Source organism: Cherax quadricarinatus, chromosome 46, assembly GCF_038502225.1.
Source record: "Cherax quadricarinatus isolate ZL_2023a chromosome 46, ASM3850222v1, whole genome shotgun sequence".
Taxonomy (NCBI): Eukaryota; Metazoa; Arthropoda; class Malacostraca; order Decapoda; family Parastacidae; genus Cherax; species Cherax quadricarinatus.
Genome location: NC_091337.1, coordinates 1084945 through 1098228, shown reverse-complemented (window position 1 = coordinate 1098228; position 13284 = coordinate 1084945). Strand labels below are relative to the sequence as shown.

Below are 13284 nucleotides of genomic sequence, written 5' to 3'. Positions count from 1 at the left end.
CGGAGATAGACAGTATAATAACCTATGTGACATGTCAAGATATCTTATTAATGAAAATAAGATCCCAGATATACTAAGCAAATTTCCTAAATTTGATTGTAACATAAGCGAACTATAGATATGTAGATATAAATCCATATGTACTCCTGTTAAACCTTTGGGGCCTTATAGAGAATAAACTTTGAATTTGAATTTGAATTAGTTCCTGGGCCTTTTGTGTATCCACATGCTCTTGCGCTACCGTCCACAGGATGGATATGGGGTGCACAATAAACTAGCCACTTCGGTGGCAAAATCTAAATCTGAGAGAGGGGAATCCACATAAGGTGTACTCAGATTCCACTCTATAGTTTCTGACAAGAACATGTCATAATTGACACTCTTCGAGTAAGAAGCACTTATGGATGATAGAGAATCACATACAATTAAGGTGTCAACTTTAGATACATGGATACATTTGAGTGCAAGGAATATATCAAACATTTGATTCTGTAGAGCAGAAGCCCAGTTACTGATACATGCTCAATTTCCCACATAAGAGTCCTCTCACTCAGTCATTAAAGTTGTCACTGTTTTTTTTATAATTTTAGCTTAAGCCTACCATTCCTTCCATATATGTAGACAAGCGCACCTCAGGTGCGTAATAATATATTTCCATAAAAACTCCAGTTTGCTAAATTATAAATCATTAGCAGGGACAAGGTAGACGAAGTGGTAAATGATAACAGGGCTCATTAGCGCTCGGTCGCATAAAGAGGTAATAATCATTTTAATGTTAATGTGCAGTAGCAAGTGGTGCTGTGAGTGCCTGGTGACATCATCAACATGACAACCTCTCAGTGCCTCGATCCGGCCTCTGATTCACGTTCCAACAATTATTTCATTAAAATTGAACGAATAATTCTTAGAAACTCGCATTACGTTTTTTACGGCAATTTACCGGATACTAATCTCAAAAGCGAATCTTTAAAAGCTGAGCTATATTAAGAGCTTTTAAATTTAATGCGTAATATAGTAATTTTTGAGAAGTGTTTAGTGTACGGTGTTGAGGAGAAGTCAGGTCTTGTTTATGTCGCCAGAGATCTAAGAGAGTGAGGGTCGACCACAAGCAATATCATCATGCCTGTTAAAACAGAGATGGCTGCGTTAGATCCGCCTCCTCCAGCTAATTCTGGACAGCCTGGGGTGACTCGCAGCCTGCTATACAATGGTTCAAGGTTCCAGGGACACCAGAAGTCCAAGGGACAGTCATACGACGTGGAGGTGGTCTTACAGGTGCGGTCTTAACTTCCTTCATTCATACAGCATCCCGTGGCAAAATTAGAGTGCATTCTGCCCACAGCTGCAGCCTTGAGAGTTTAAATGTAGTGTGTGATGGTGTAGGAGAGAGTGAGGCACGGGGAGTGGGTGTGACACCAAAAAAGCCTTTGTTGTTTTGCAAGGAAAGCTGTATGTTACTTTCTATTGTGTGGCAGAGTGAAAGTTGAGAAGTGAGTGGCCTTGTGCTGGCATTATTTAACCACCAGAAACACTCACCACAGCATTTATTTTAATGCAGATAGTCTATAAATGTACTGATATATTGCATCTGTTCACTTCATGTTGAATTGTTCTACATTATAACAGTAAATTCATAATGCACTTCAATGAACCCCAATGGATATAAGTCACTTTGACTTTTTTGTGGGGTTATTCTAGATAATTTGCAGATTATGTAATCTTTCAAAGATTGTGGGTGCCCTGATAAATATAAATTTGTGTTGGATGCTTTCCAAATCAAATTTATATTAAAACATCCCAGGAATTTGATGGTTTATGATTCAGCCTCTGTGTTTTAATCTAGCACATTAGATTAAGTTAGAATAAGGTTTTAATAGTTTTTTAGATAATAGCTATTGTGGTATATACTATCATTAGCCTCTGAATTAAGCTGTAGTATAAGGAAGAAATATCTAAAGAGCCAGGTTTGACTTTCTGCTACATTCTGAAGTAGAAATAATATTATACATCACAGCAAATAGAGGAAAATGTGAAAAAGAGAAGAATCTTTGGGTTATTAACTGGAGGATTACAAATCTTGGATAACCCAAGAAAGACTGTAACTTACTTATATTGTTTCCTAGAGTAGTTTTATGGGGTTTCTTGGTATCTTTTAATACAATGGAAGACATGCTAATGAAAGAGATGATTTTGGTCAGTTTCAGACTGGAAGCAGCTTGAAATCAGCTTCAAGGTGGCAGAAATACACAATTTTTGGTGATTTTTTCCTAAGGAAGGGTGGAGCTCCTCACCTGTCTGGTCACTTTCATGGGTTTTTACTTGTTCTGCTTCAATAAATTTGATGGCCTAAACTATGACCAATCATTCTTGGTTATATTTTAAGTCGAGCAGTAGGGTAAAACTTAATTTTTTTCCGATGATGGATTCAAAATGGAGGGCAAGGCAGTATTATATAAGAGAGGCCTGGGGACATGGTTAATAAACAGAATAAAGGTTGCTATGGTGGCTGGAATGCCTTCAGTGTTTATTTTGGATTCTGTTTTTATACTGGAATTTGTGCACTTTATAGGGTAGTTCTGATAGTTGAATAAGCAGTTTCTTGTGCTCAGTTGCTAGAACAGAAAAGACACTAGTAAAGTAGCTAGAAATTGGGTCAAATAAAGCAGTGGAATTAGATTTGATGAAATCTTAGGTAATGCTGTGCATTGATTCCAGGGAATACAGGTTCCTAAACCTGTATTCCCTGGAATGCAGGAGGGAGAGATACATGATTATATACACCTGGAAAATCCTAGAGGGACTAGTACCGAACTTGCACACGAAAATCACTCACTACGAAAGCAAAAGACTTGGCAGACGATGCACCATCCCCCCAATGAAAAGCAGGGGTGTCACTAGCACATTAGAGACCATACAATAAGTGTCAGGGGCCCGAGACTGTTCAACTGCCTCCCAGCACACATAAGGGGGATTACCAACAGACCCCTGGCAGTCTTCAAGCTGGCACTGGACAAGCACCTAAAGTCAGTTCCTGATCAGCCGGGGTGTGGCTCGTACGTTGGTTTGCGAGCAGCCAGCAGCAACAGCCTGGTTGATCAGGCTCTGATCCACCAGGAGGCCTGGTCAGACCGGGCCGCGGGGGCGTTGACCCCCGGAACTCTCTCCAGGTAAACTCCAGGTTATGTTGCATAGAGCTCATGTTTATACTTCTGAGGAGAGTTAATAGAGAAGATGTGAAGGTAGGAAATCGATTCTCTGTTCTCCAAGACTAGTGTACTTCAGTGGTTAGTGAGGTTGAAGGTACCACTGATTCCCCTGCTAATCAAGGTAAGAATATTTTAATAGTAGGCGATTCTCAGGTAAGATATATGGACCGTGCATTTTGTAACAGAGACAGAAAGTTCAGACAGAGAGTGTGTCTTCCTGGAGCTGGTATTGGCGACATAGTCAGCAGGTTGGATAATATTATGGCAGGTAATGGGAACAAGCCCATTATCTGTCTAAGTGCTGGGGGTAATGACATTGGGAAGGGCAGGAGAGAGGAGCTGCTGGATAAGTACAGGTCAGCCATAGAAGTAGTTAGGTCTAAGGGAGGGATCCCAGTCATTTGTAGCATCTTGCCAAGAAAGGGAGTGGGCAATGAATGGATGTGCAAGAAAGGTATAAAGTACCGACAATATGAAAGTTAAGACACATGTGCAACATCTGGATATCCTTATTGTAACAATAAGGATATCCAGATGTTGCACATGTGTCTTAACTTTCACAATGAATGGATGTCTAGGGCAATTGGTATAAATCGCTGGCTAGACAGGTACTGCAAGGAACTTGCAATCCCATTCATTGATAACTGGGACCTTTTCTTTGGCAAATGTGATATGTATGCAAGGGATGGGGTTCATCTCTCTGGGGATGGAGTGATTGCATTAGCCAATTCAATTGAGAGGGTAATTGATGACTTGTCTAGGAATTTAAACTGATAGATTATGGAGGTATGGGTGTTTGTGGGAAACAATCAGGCTGCAGCATTAGGGTTAAAAACAGCAGTTATTACCGGGATACCTCAGGGATATGTTTAAAAGACAATATTCAAAATAAAGTTGCTAGTAATGGCAAATCAATTGATCAACAAACAAAGAGAGATAGTAGAGGGCAACGAGTGACTAGCTCCCTAAAGGTTTACTATACAAATAGTAGGAGTCTAAAAAATAAGATAGATGAGCTAAAATTACTTGCAGGTGTAGGCAATATAGATATTATTGGTATAACAGAGACCTGGTTCAACCTGAAAGATAGAGAAATGCCTTCTGAATGCAACATACAGGGTTATAAACTATTCCACACTGATAGGGTCAACAGGAAGGGTGGTGGTGTGGCGATGTACGTCAGAGAAAATTTAAATTGTTGTCTTAGACATGATATAAGATTAGAAACATCGAACACAGAATTGGTTTGGCTACAGTTTCTCGAGGGACGTGACAAATTAATTTTGGGTGTGATTTATAGGCCCCCAAACCTTGATAGGGAGTGCAGTAAGCTGTTATGGGACGAAATTCATAGGGCATCTAGATATGAAAATGTTGTGATAATGGGAGATTTTAACTTTAGATAAATTGATTGGAACAATATGACAGGAAATCTTGAGTCTAGTGACTTTCTTGATACGGTTCAGGATTGCTTTTTAGAACAGGTTGTGACAGAACCAACTAGAGGAAACAATCTGCTTGACTTGGTTCTTGCCAACAAAGATTCACTAATTAATAATCTTGAGGTTAATGATGAGCTTGGGGAAAGTGATCACAAATCACTTAGTTTCAATATATCATGGAATTACCCAGATAACTGCAATCAAATCTCTGTCCCAGATTTTCGCTTGGCCGACTTCATGGGACTGAAAAATTACTTGGGTGGGCTAAATTGGGATGTCCTGACTATGGGTCAGGTAGGTGATCTTGGTTGCCAATATGACGTTTTTCAGAGCATAGTTCTAGCTGCCCAGACAACTTTTGTTCCGAGTAGGGAAATTAGATCTAACAAAAATGATCCCAAATGGATGAACAATAGATTAAAACATCTCATTGGTCAAAAGAGAGGCATATATAGGCATATCAAAAGAGGGGATGGGCAGTCAAGAAATCAATATATTCAATTAAAGAGAGAAATAAAAAAAGGAATAAGAAAAGCAAAAAGGGATTATGAGGCTAAGGTCACAAGGGATTCAAAGACTAACCCAAAAGGGTTCTTTCAGGTATACAGAAGTAAGATTAGGGGCAAGATTGGCCCACTTAAGAGTAACTCTGGTCAGATCACTGACAGTGATAAGGATATGTGTGAAATACTAAATACCTACTTTCTCTCAGTTTTCACCCAGGAAAATATTAGCGATATTCCTGAAATAATAGATTACGTAGAACAGGATGATAATAAACTATGTATGATAGCGGTAACTAGTGACATGGTCCTCAGACAAACAGAGAAACTAAAACCTAACAAATCCCCAGGTCCTGATGAACTGTTTGCAAGGGTGTTAAAGGAATGTAAAGAGGAACTTAGCATACCTTTGGCTAATCTTTTTAACATATCACTACAAACTGGCATAGTGCCTGATAAGTGGAAAATGGCAAATGTAATACCTATTTACAAGGCAGGTGGCAGGTCCTTGGCTTCGAACTATAGACCAATAAGCCTTACCTCCATAGTGGGAAAATTTATGGAATTAATAATTGCCAAAGCAATTCGTAGCCATCTTGACAGGCACAGATTGATTAATGATTCTCAACACGGTTTTACAAAGGGGCGCTCCTGTCTTACGAATTTACTAACTTTTTTCACTAAGGTGTTTGAGGAGGTAGATCATGGTAATGAATATGATATTGTGTATATGGACTTCAGTAAGGCTTTCGATAGAGTTCCACACCAGAGGAAACTTAAGGCACACGGAATAGGAGGAGAAATTTTTTCCTGGGTAGAGGCATGGCTGACAAATAGACAGCAGAGAGTTTGCATAAATGGGGAGAAATCAGAATGTGGGCATGTCACAAGCGGTGTTCCTCAGGGGTCGATGTTGGGCCCATTGTTGTTCACAATTTACATAAACGACATAGATGAGGGAATAAATAGCGACATAAGCAAATTTGCTGATGACACCAAAATAGGCCGTCCAATTCATTCTAATGAGGACATTAGAGAACTCCAGGATGATTTGAATAGACTTACGCAATGGTCAGAGAAGTGGCAGATGCAGTTTAATATTGACAAATGCAAAGTTCTAAATGTTGGACAGTTAAATAACCATGCCACATATAAACTAAACAATGTAGATCTTAATACTACCGATTGCGAAAAGGATTTAGGAGTTCTGGTTAGCAGTAATCTAAAACCAAGACAACAGTGCATTAGTGTTCACAATAAAGCTAACAGAATTCTTGGCTTCATATCTAGAAGTATAAATAATAGAAGTCCTCAGGTTGTTCTTCAACTCTATATATCCTAAATAGACTATGCTGCTCACTTGTCACCATATTACAGAATGGATATAAATGCTCTGGAAAACGCACAAAGGAGGATGACAAAGATGATCCCATGTATCAGAAATCTTCCCTATGAGGATAGACTGAGGGCCCTGAATCTGCACTCTCTCGAAAGGCGTAGAATTAGGGGGGATATGATCGAGGTGTATAAATGGAAAACAGGAATAAATAAAGGGGATGTAAATAGAGTGCTGAAAATTTCCAGCCAAGACAGGACTCGCAGCAATGGTTTCAAGTTGGAAAAATTCAGATTCAGGAAGGATATAGGAAAGCACTGGTTTGGTAATAGAGTTGTGGATGAGTGGAACAAGCTCTCGAGTACAGTTATTGAGGCTAAAACGTTGTGTAGTTTTAAAAATAGGTTAGATAAATACATGAGTGGGTGTGGGTGGGTGTGATTGGACCTGACTAGCTTTGCTGCTGGGTCTGGTACAGTGCTCCATCCTTGAGTGGAGATGATCAGACTGAGTGGGTCATTGGGATAATCTGGGGGGTGGGTCATTGGTCTAATCCCGGGGGGGGGGGGGGGACATGGACCTGCTCTGCGTGGGTCAGTAGGCCTGTTGCAGTGTTCCTTCTTTCTTATGTTCTTATACATAACCTTAATCCGGTAACCAGTTGCATTTGTGAGAATAAGGCCAATTATTGTGCAGGCAGTGCCATCATTAGCTGAGCCAGTTTTGTAATTGGAATATTGTAACTAGTTTATCATAATGTTATTTTTTCTTTGATTAAACAGTGGATACTGACTGGTATGCAATACAGGTTTGCTGTTGGACCTGCAAACTCTCAGATTGATTTGGTATACTCTACATACTGTACAGTGCTGAATATAATTTGCTAATTACAGGTCTCTGATAAAAAATTTTGAGTTTGATGTTAGCACTTTTTCTTTTTCCACTCTGAAGAATAATCTTTTTTACAATTACACGTATAATATAGTTGATGCTTGTGAAATTGGGAAATTTGGAATTTAATAGAATTTTTGTTGGCAGCATGTGGATGAAGCTAATTCATACCTGTGTGGATATCTCAAAATTAAGGGCCTGACTGAGGAATACCCTACGCTAACTACTTTCTTTGATGGCGAAATTATTAGTGAAAAATTTCCATTCCTTACTCGAAAATGGGATGCAGATGAGGAAGTCGACAAGAAACATTGGGTATGTTGATAATGGCTAGATTCTTTTGTCTAGCTTTGTGTACCATATATATGCCGTCAGCTCTCTCATAAGTCTCCTCTGTATAGTGTAATTTTTCATGAATGCAGTTGAAAAAAAAAAAAAGTTCTTTGAAAAATTGTGTTGCACATTCTATGAGAGCAATAGAGCTAGGCCTAAAATATGCATATACAGTATGCACATAATTTACCTTAAATTATTTTCATCTTTAACTTATAGTGAGTGATGCATGTATTCATTATAGGAAGTCTGAATAAGTGAAGAATGGGTTTAATTGAAAACTGCTGCATTGGAGAAATGCTGTAAAGTAGGGCCCACCTGTATTGTATACTGTATGTTTATTTATTGTTACTCTTATTGCTCCTTAGTTCATGTTCTAGTTACACCAGATTTAATCTTATCTACTCCTCCCTATTTAAACTTTGTTGTGTCTGTTTGTAATTTTAAAGAAAACCCAATGCCTGCACTCTGAAGGAGGGGTGTTAATGTTGCAGTTTAAAAACTGTAGTGTAAAGCACCCTTCTGTCAAGACAGTGATGGAGTGAATGATGGTGAAAGTTTTTCTTTTTCGGGCCACCCTGCCTTGGTGGGAATCGGCCAGTGTGATAATAAATAATAATAATAAGATTTTTTTTTCAAAATCGGTGTGTTATACAGAGAAAGGTACAGTAACAGATATTGCTTCACATGAGGTAGCCGGGAGCCATCTACAGTATGAAATGCAATCACTACTCTACTCAACACATTTACATTCCTAAATACCAGTGTCCAACCTAGGGTCACACAGAATATGTATGATGCATGAAAAACAAGGCTAGCTGCCAAATATTTCATTTAGCACTGAAAAATATTTTTAAACCAAAATGTTACAATACACCTAACCTCATATTCTGGCAGCCTTCACTTGCTGCAAATTGAATATCTTGTAAAAGTGTTGATGCTGTCCTATTGAGCCCAAGTGGATGGCTGACATTCTGGTATACATTTTGATGGAGAATCTTTGGTAGTTGACATTTACCTTAGAATGACAGTATTTTGTAATGTAACTTTCTCTCAGTTATCCTGCATTACTTTATAGAGCTAATATGGCAGTCATTTCCTTCTGACCCTCTTTCATTATTAGATTTCTATCCAGGTTAGGATTAGTTTCAATTATTTTAAATGTAATCTTGTCATCGTCAGGCATGCTTTCACAAAATATTTGTAGTGTAAGCTGAATTTCTTCCTAAGAATTTATGTGGTATATTGGACCTTGTGAGAAATTGTTATCTATTAATGTGTGCAATTGATAGGTTTATTTATAATTTTTTCTTTTACAGGGAAAATTTCCACCTTTCTATCAATATACAAAAACCTTCAACTCGGATACATTTGACTACAGTGTTTTGAAGGACTCTGAACATGTATTTATGAGATGGAAGGAACATTTTCTTGTTCCAGACCACACTGTTAAGGATATAAATGGAGCTTCATTTGCGGGTTTTTATTATATCTGCTTCCAGAAGAGTGCTGCAACTATTGATGGATATTATTACCACAGAACATCAGAATGGTAGGTATTCTTTCCTGCTGGAATGCTCAAAATGTTATTTTTAGATAAGAAAATATATCAGTATAAGCTTGTAGTAGTTTAATTGGAAAATTTGAAGATTGTCAATGGAAAATTTCTCATATCCATTTATTTTTCTATATGCCTAGGTTGTTTAAGTTGTATTAGTTGTGTAGTCTTTCACAAACCAATGTACCAGAATGCTGTTTTAAATTTATTTTTGCTTGAATTGGCAGATACCATATTGACTGAAATTAAACTGCAGAATGTAAAGAATCTGTATATTTCAGCCACAATCAAAGGCCCTCTTCAGCACATCTACTGAAATGTTACTGACTATGGTTAAAATATACAGATCTCAATTCTGTGTTGAATTTTCTGTAAGTGAGATTTACTGTATTTTTTTTCAGTGGTCACTGTTTATGGTACACATTAAAACATCCTATAGAGTGTTTGCAGTTATGTGACTCAAGTCTGCTGTCCTGCAGCACTGGCAGGCAAACTTGCTGTTTTTTCAATATTTATTTTATTTATTAAATAAAAATTCCTGTATGGGATGAGAGGGAGTGGGGGGCAAAATTTTGAAAATTAAACAAAATATTTTTTTCTTACACAGTGGAACCCAGAGATTCGGCTATAATTCGTTCCAGAAGGCTGTTTGAGTGCCATTATTAGACGAATTTGTTCCCATAAGGAATAATGTAAATGAGAGTAGTCCATTTCAGACCCCCAAAAATACACTTACAAAAGCACTTACAATAATACACTTACATAATTGTTCGAGTTGGGAGGCGGCTGAAACTTGGGGTACCACTGTAGTTTGAAAGCGTTTTCCAAAGGAAAGGAAAAAAATAATGAAAACTTAGGATTTTATGGTATTTTGAACTTGGCAGCAAATGATCACTCGTCAGCAACAGTGGCATAAATTCACTAGCAATATTTATGTTTCACAATTTATTGATGCCAATTTTTTTTTTTTTTTTTTTTTTTATTTTTTTTTTTTTTTATGACTTTTCAGTTTTTTATTGTTTATAAAGCCTAACACTATGTACACTACTTTCTGATTTTTTTCAGCTTTTTATTGTTTATAAAGCCTTACACTATGTACACTAGTTTCTTATGATATTTGATGAGTTTGAAATACATATATAGCATGACATCGCTTCACTTAGAGTATACAGTATAAATTGGTGCAAACAGTTGTTTCTCTATTCTAAGCTCAGCCTTAGAACTGCAGAATCTCTTTGAAAAGGCTATGATATTCTTAAGTGAAAATTTAAAGTACAGTATTTTTACTTTCATTGTATCTTCATGAAAGCTAGAAAAATTCATGTGTACAGAAGGCCCTCTACATTCGTGAGGGTTAGGGGATTAAGAGCCTTGCGAATCTTGAAAATTCACGAATGTTTGGTGCGTAAATGTGATGTAGAGAAATATAATAATACGTGTACTGTACTGTAGCGTTTGCGAATATTTTGGTGCGCAAATATGTTGTGGGGAAATATAATAATAGCCTTTACTTAGCCTAACAATACTGCTTCCTTAACCTATTGAACCACGAACAATCATAAAACACATGAGAACATTGTAAAATATTGTATACACATACCTTTGATATACCTTTGAAAAGTTTTGAGAGAGTAACTATTCTTGGAGCCCAGCCATGGACCAGGCTCATTAATGTTATGGTTTAATAATAAATAATGAACAAACAAAGCACTTGCCACTCATAAGGTTAGGCAGATGAACTCTGGTGACTTGTGATGATGACAATGGCGATGATGATGGTGATGATAGCCATGCAGTTACTGATGACAATTGAATGGAGATGATTGTGTAACTGCATGGCATGATGAGTCTAGTGTGTGGATTCTAACTCTTCACTGCCAGCGTCACTGCCAACATCGCTAGAGTCCGAGTTAGCAACGGAGTCAAATTCTGCCACAGGTTGAGGTTCAGGTGAGGCAGTAGAAGTAGTGGCAGGCTTCCTTGTGAAGAACATTGTGATGGGCAACTGAGACCATTTCCTCTTCATATCTAACAAACAGAGTTTTGTAAGGAATTGTGCTTCTAACAGTGTCGCTCATCACTTTCAAAACCCTCAACATCGATGGGTATGTGTCGTAAAAAAATTGTTTGAGCTGTGCTGTCATTCTTATCGCTTGCTCTAGTTTTTCATGGGTGAGGGCTTGAGGTTGATTGGCCTCAGCAACACTTCTCTTCTTCATAAGGCGGCTGGGCATTTGCGAATGTTCGAAACTCACGAAAGTGGAGGGCTAGCTGTATTAACTTCATTTTTTTAATTCTTTATGTTACAGCTCATATCGAATACTTCTTTATTGCTCCTTGCATATTGCAGGTACCAGTCCCTGAATCTGACGCATGTTCCAGAGCATAGTGTCCAGATTTATGAGTTCAGATAAAGGGTCTCAAAAGTGTATTGCTACTCTCAAGGCTTAGTGCATATGTGATTTATATTTTATTCGTTCCTTAAAAAATGTTTTATTGGAATGTTGCTGAATTGTTTTATAAGAGCTTTATAGCTCTTGTAGTATAAATCAGCCTGTGCTGCATCACCAGTGAAGAAAAACAGTGTATTAGTTTGTTTCTAAATACATAATGGTCCACTTTATTGAATTGAGTTTAAAGAGGTGTGATATTTTTGTGTACTCTCTAAATGTTAATTAAGTTTTTTGCTCTGTATTCATAAATATAATTTTCATAGTGAAATTACAAGACTGATTTGCATTGTGTTTTGTCATTATAGTGCCTTTTTATTTTTTTATATATTTTGATTTGAACACTGTGGATGAAACTAATACATCTTCAACTGTTTTTCTCTAAAATGAACAGCATTTCTTTAGTACTGTTTATGCCATTATAAATATATAAATATATAGTATATATATATTTTTCATTACTTCAATTGTGAGGTTGATTAGGGACAGACATCTCTAACAGACCAATTCCTTGTCGTGTGGCTATAATGATGTGAACTGGTTGAGAAGTCACTGGGATAGTATTTGATATCACTGGTATTGATTATTGTTATTCAAAATAAACATGCATTGCTTTTTGTATGAAAACAGATTAAACTTTTTTATTTTTTTTTTTCAGTTTAGAAAATTCATTTTTTTTTTAATCCTAAATTGTATTCAGTAACTAGTGGCAGGTTTATGATAATTTGTTCTAATTAATTTCAGAGGCAATGTATAATAGGATATTTGGCTAACAGTTTGTTGCCACAGTATGGACAAAGCAGTTGTCAGGAGCCCATTTAGGAACCCATGGTCATTCTCACTATTATGTCAGGGACTTGTGAGAGAATTAGATATTTTGTAATTTATTTCTGAAGAATGTAGGAATAGTATTGATTCATAACATTACAAAAACTTTGCTCTACAAGAAGTGTGAATTATAGATGGTAGCTGGTTTCAGTTGCTGGTCGGTCATACCTAACAACTGGTGGAGTTATAGGAATTATTAATACTTTAAAAAAAAATGGTTATATTTTGAAGTTAAGTCTAGTTAAATTCAGGATATGTATCATTATTGTAACTGACATTTTTATCTTGGCATTAGGGTCTGTACCATGCTATTTATATTGATACTCTTTGTTCTTTGTCTTTATAAATGTATGCTCATTTTGTCAAGCAAACTTTCTAAAACAGATTAAGCCATTGGCAATTATACCTGTTGCCTTTATACTTCATAATCGTGTTTATGGTTTCCTTACTATTTATACTTCCTTAATTATCGGTCAGTGCTTAGGTATTACAGTATATATCAGATTTATTTTGTATTTCTTTTTAATACACTTCATTAATGAAAATTTTATGGAACGTGTATTGTTATTCTATTTTTTGTGTACATGAAAAAAGTCAGAAGCCAAATACCAAAGGATTGTAAAGCTATAGGTTGTTTATTTCATGTTTTAATGAAGGCAAATCTGCTTTGCTATCCTTTGTGAAGATGTGTTTTTTGTAAAACTTTGTGTCACCGGAGTGTGTTGTATTCTTGCATA

The 13284-nt window shown here is 36.9% G+C and overlaps 1 protein-coding gene across 1 annotated transcript; it reads left to right on the top strand.

Annotated features, from left to right (window-relative positions):
- Positions 1-1037: 1037 nt before the first annotated feature.
- LOC128696641 (glucose-induced degradation protein 4 homolog) lies at positions 1038-12908 on the top strand. Its single transcript, XM_053787961.2, has 4 exons — positions 1038-1275; positions 7526-7693; positions 9031-9263; positions 11620-12908. Exons 1-4 carry the CDS (start codon positions 1120-1122, stop codon positions 11681-11683), a joined length of 621 nt encoding a protein of 206 aa, XP_053643936.1. The 5' UTR covers positions 1038-1119; the 3' UTR covers positions 11684-12908.
- Positions 12909-13284: the final 376 nt, after the last annotated feature.

Coding starts and splice junctions, on each gene's coding strand:
- LOC128696641 (XM_053787961.2), top strand. CDS start 1,120: ATGCCTGTTAAAACAGAGATGGCTGCGTTAGATCCGCCTCCTCCAGCT. Junction 1,276..7,525: donor ACGTGGAGGTGGTCTTACAG/GTGCGGTCTTAA, acceptor TTTTGTTGGCAG/CATGTGGATGAAGCTAATTC. Junction 7,694..9,030: donor AAGTCGACAAGAAACATTGG/GTATGTTGATAA, acceptor TTTCTTTTACAG/GGAAAATTTCCACCTTTCTA.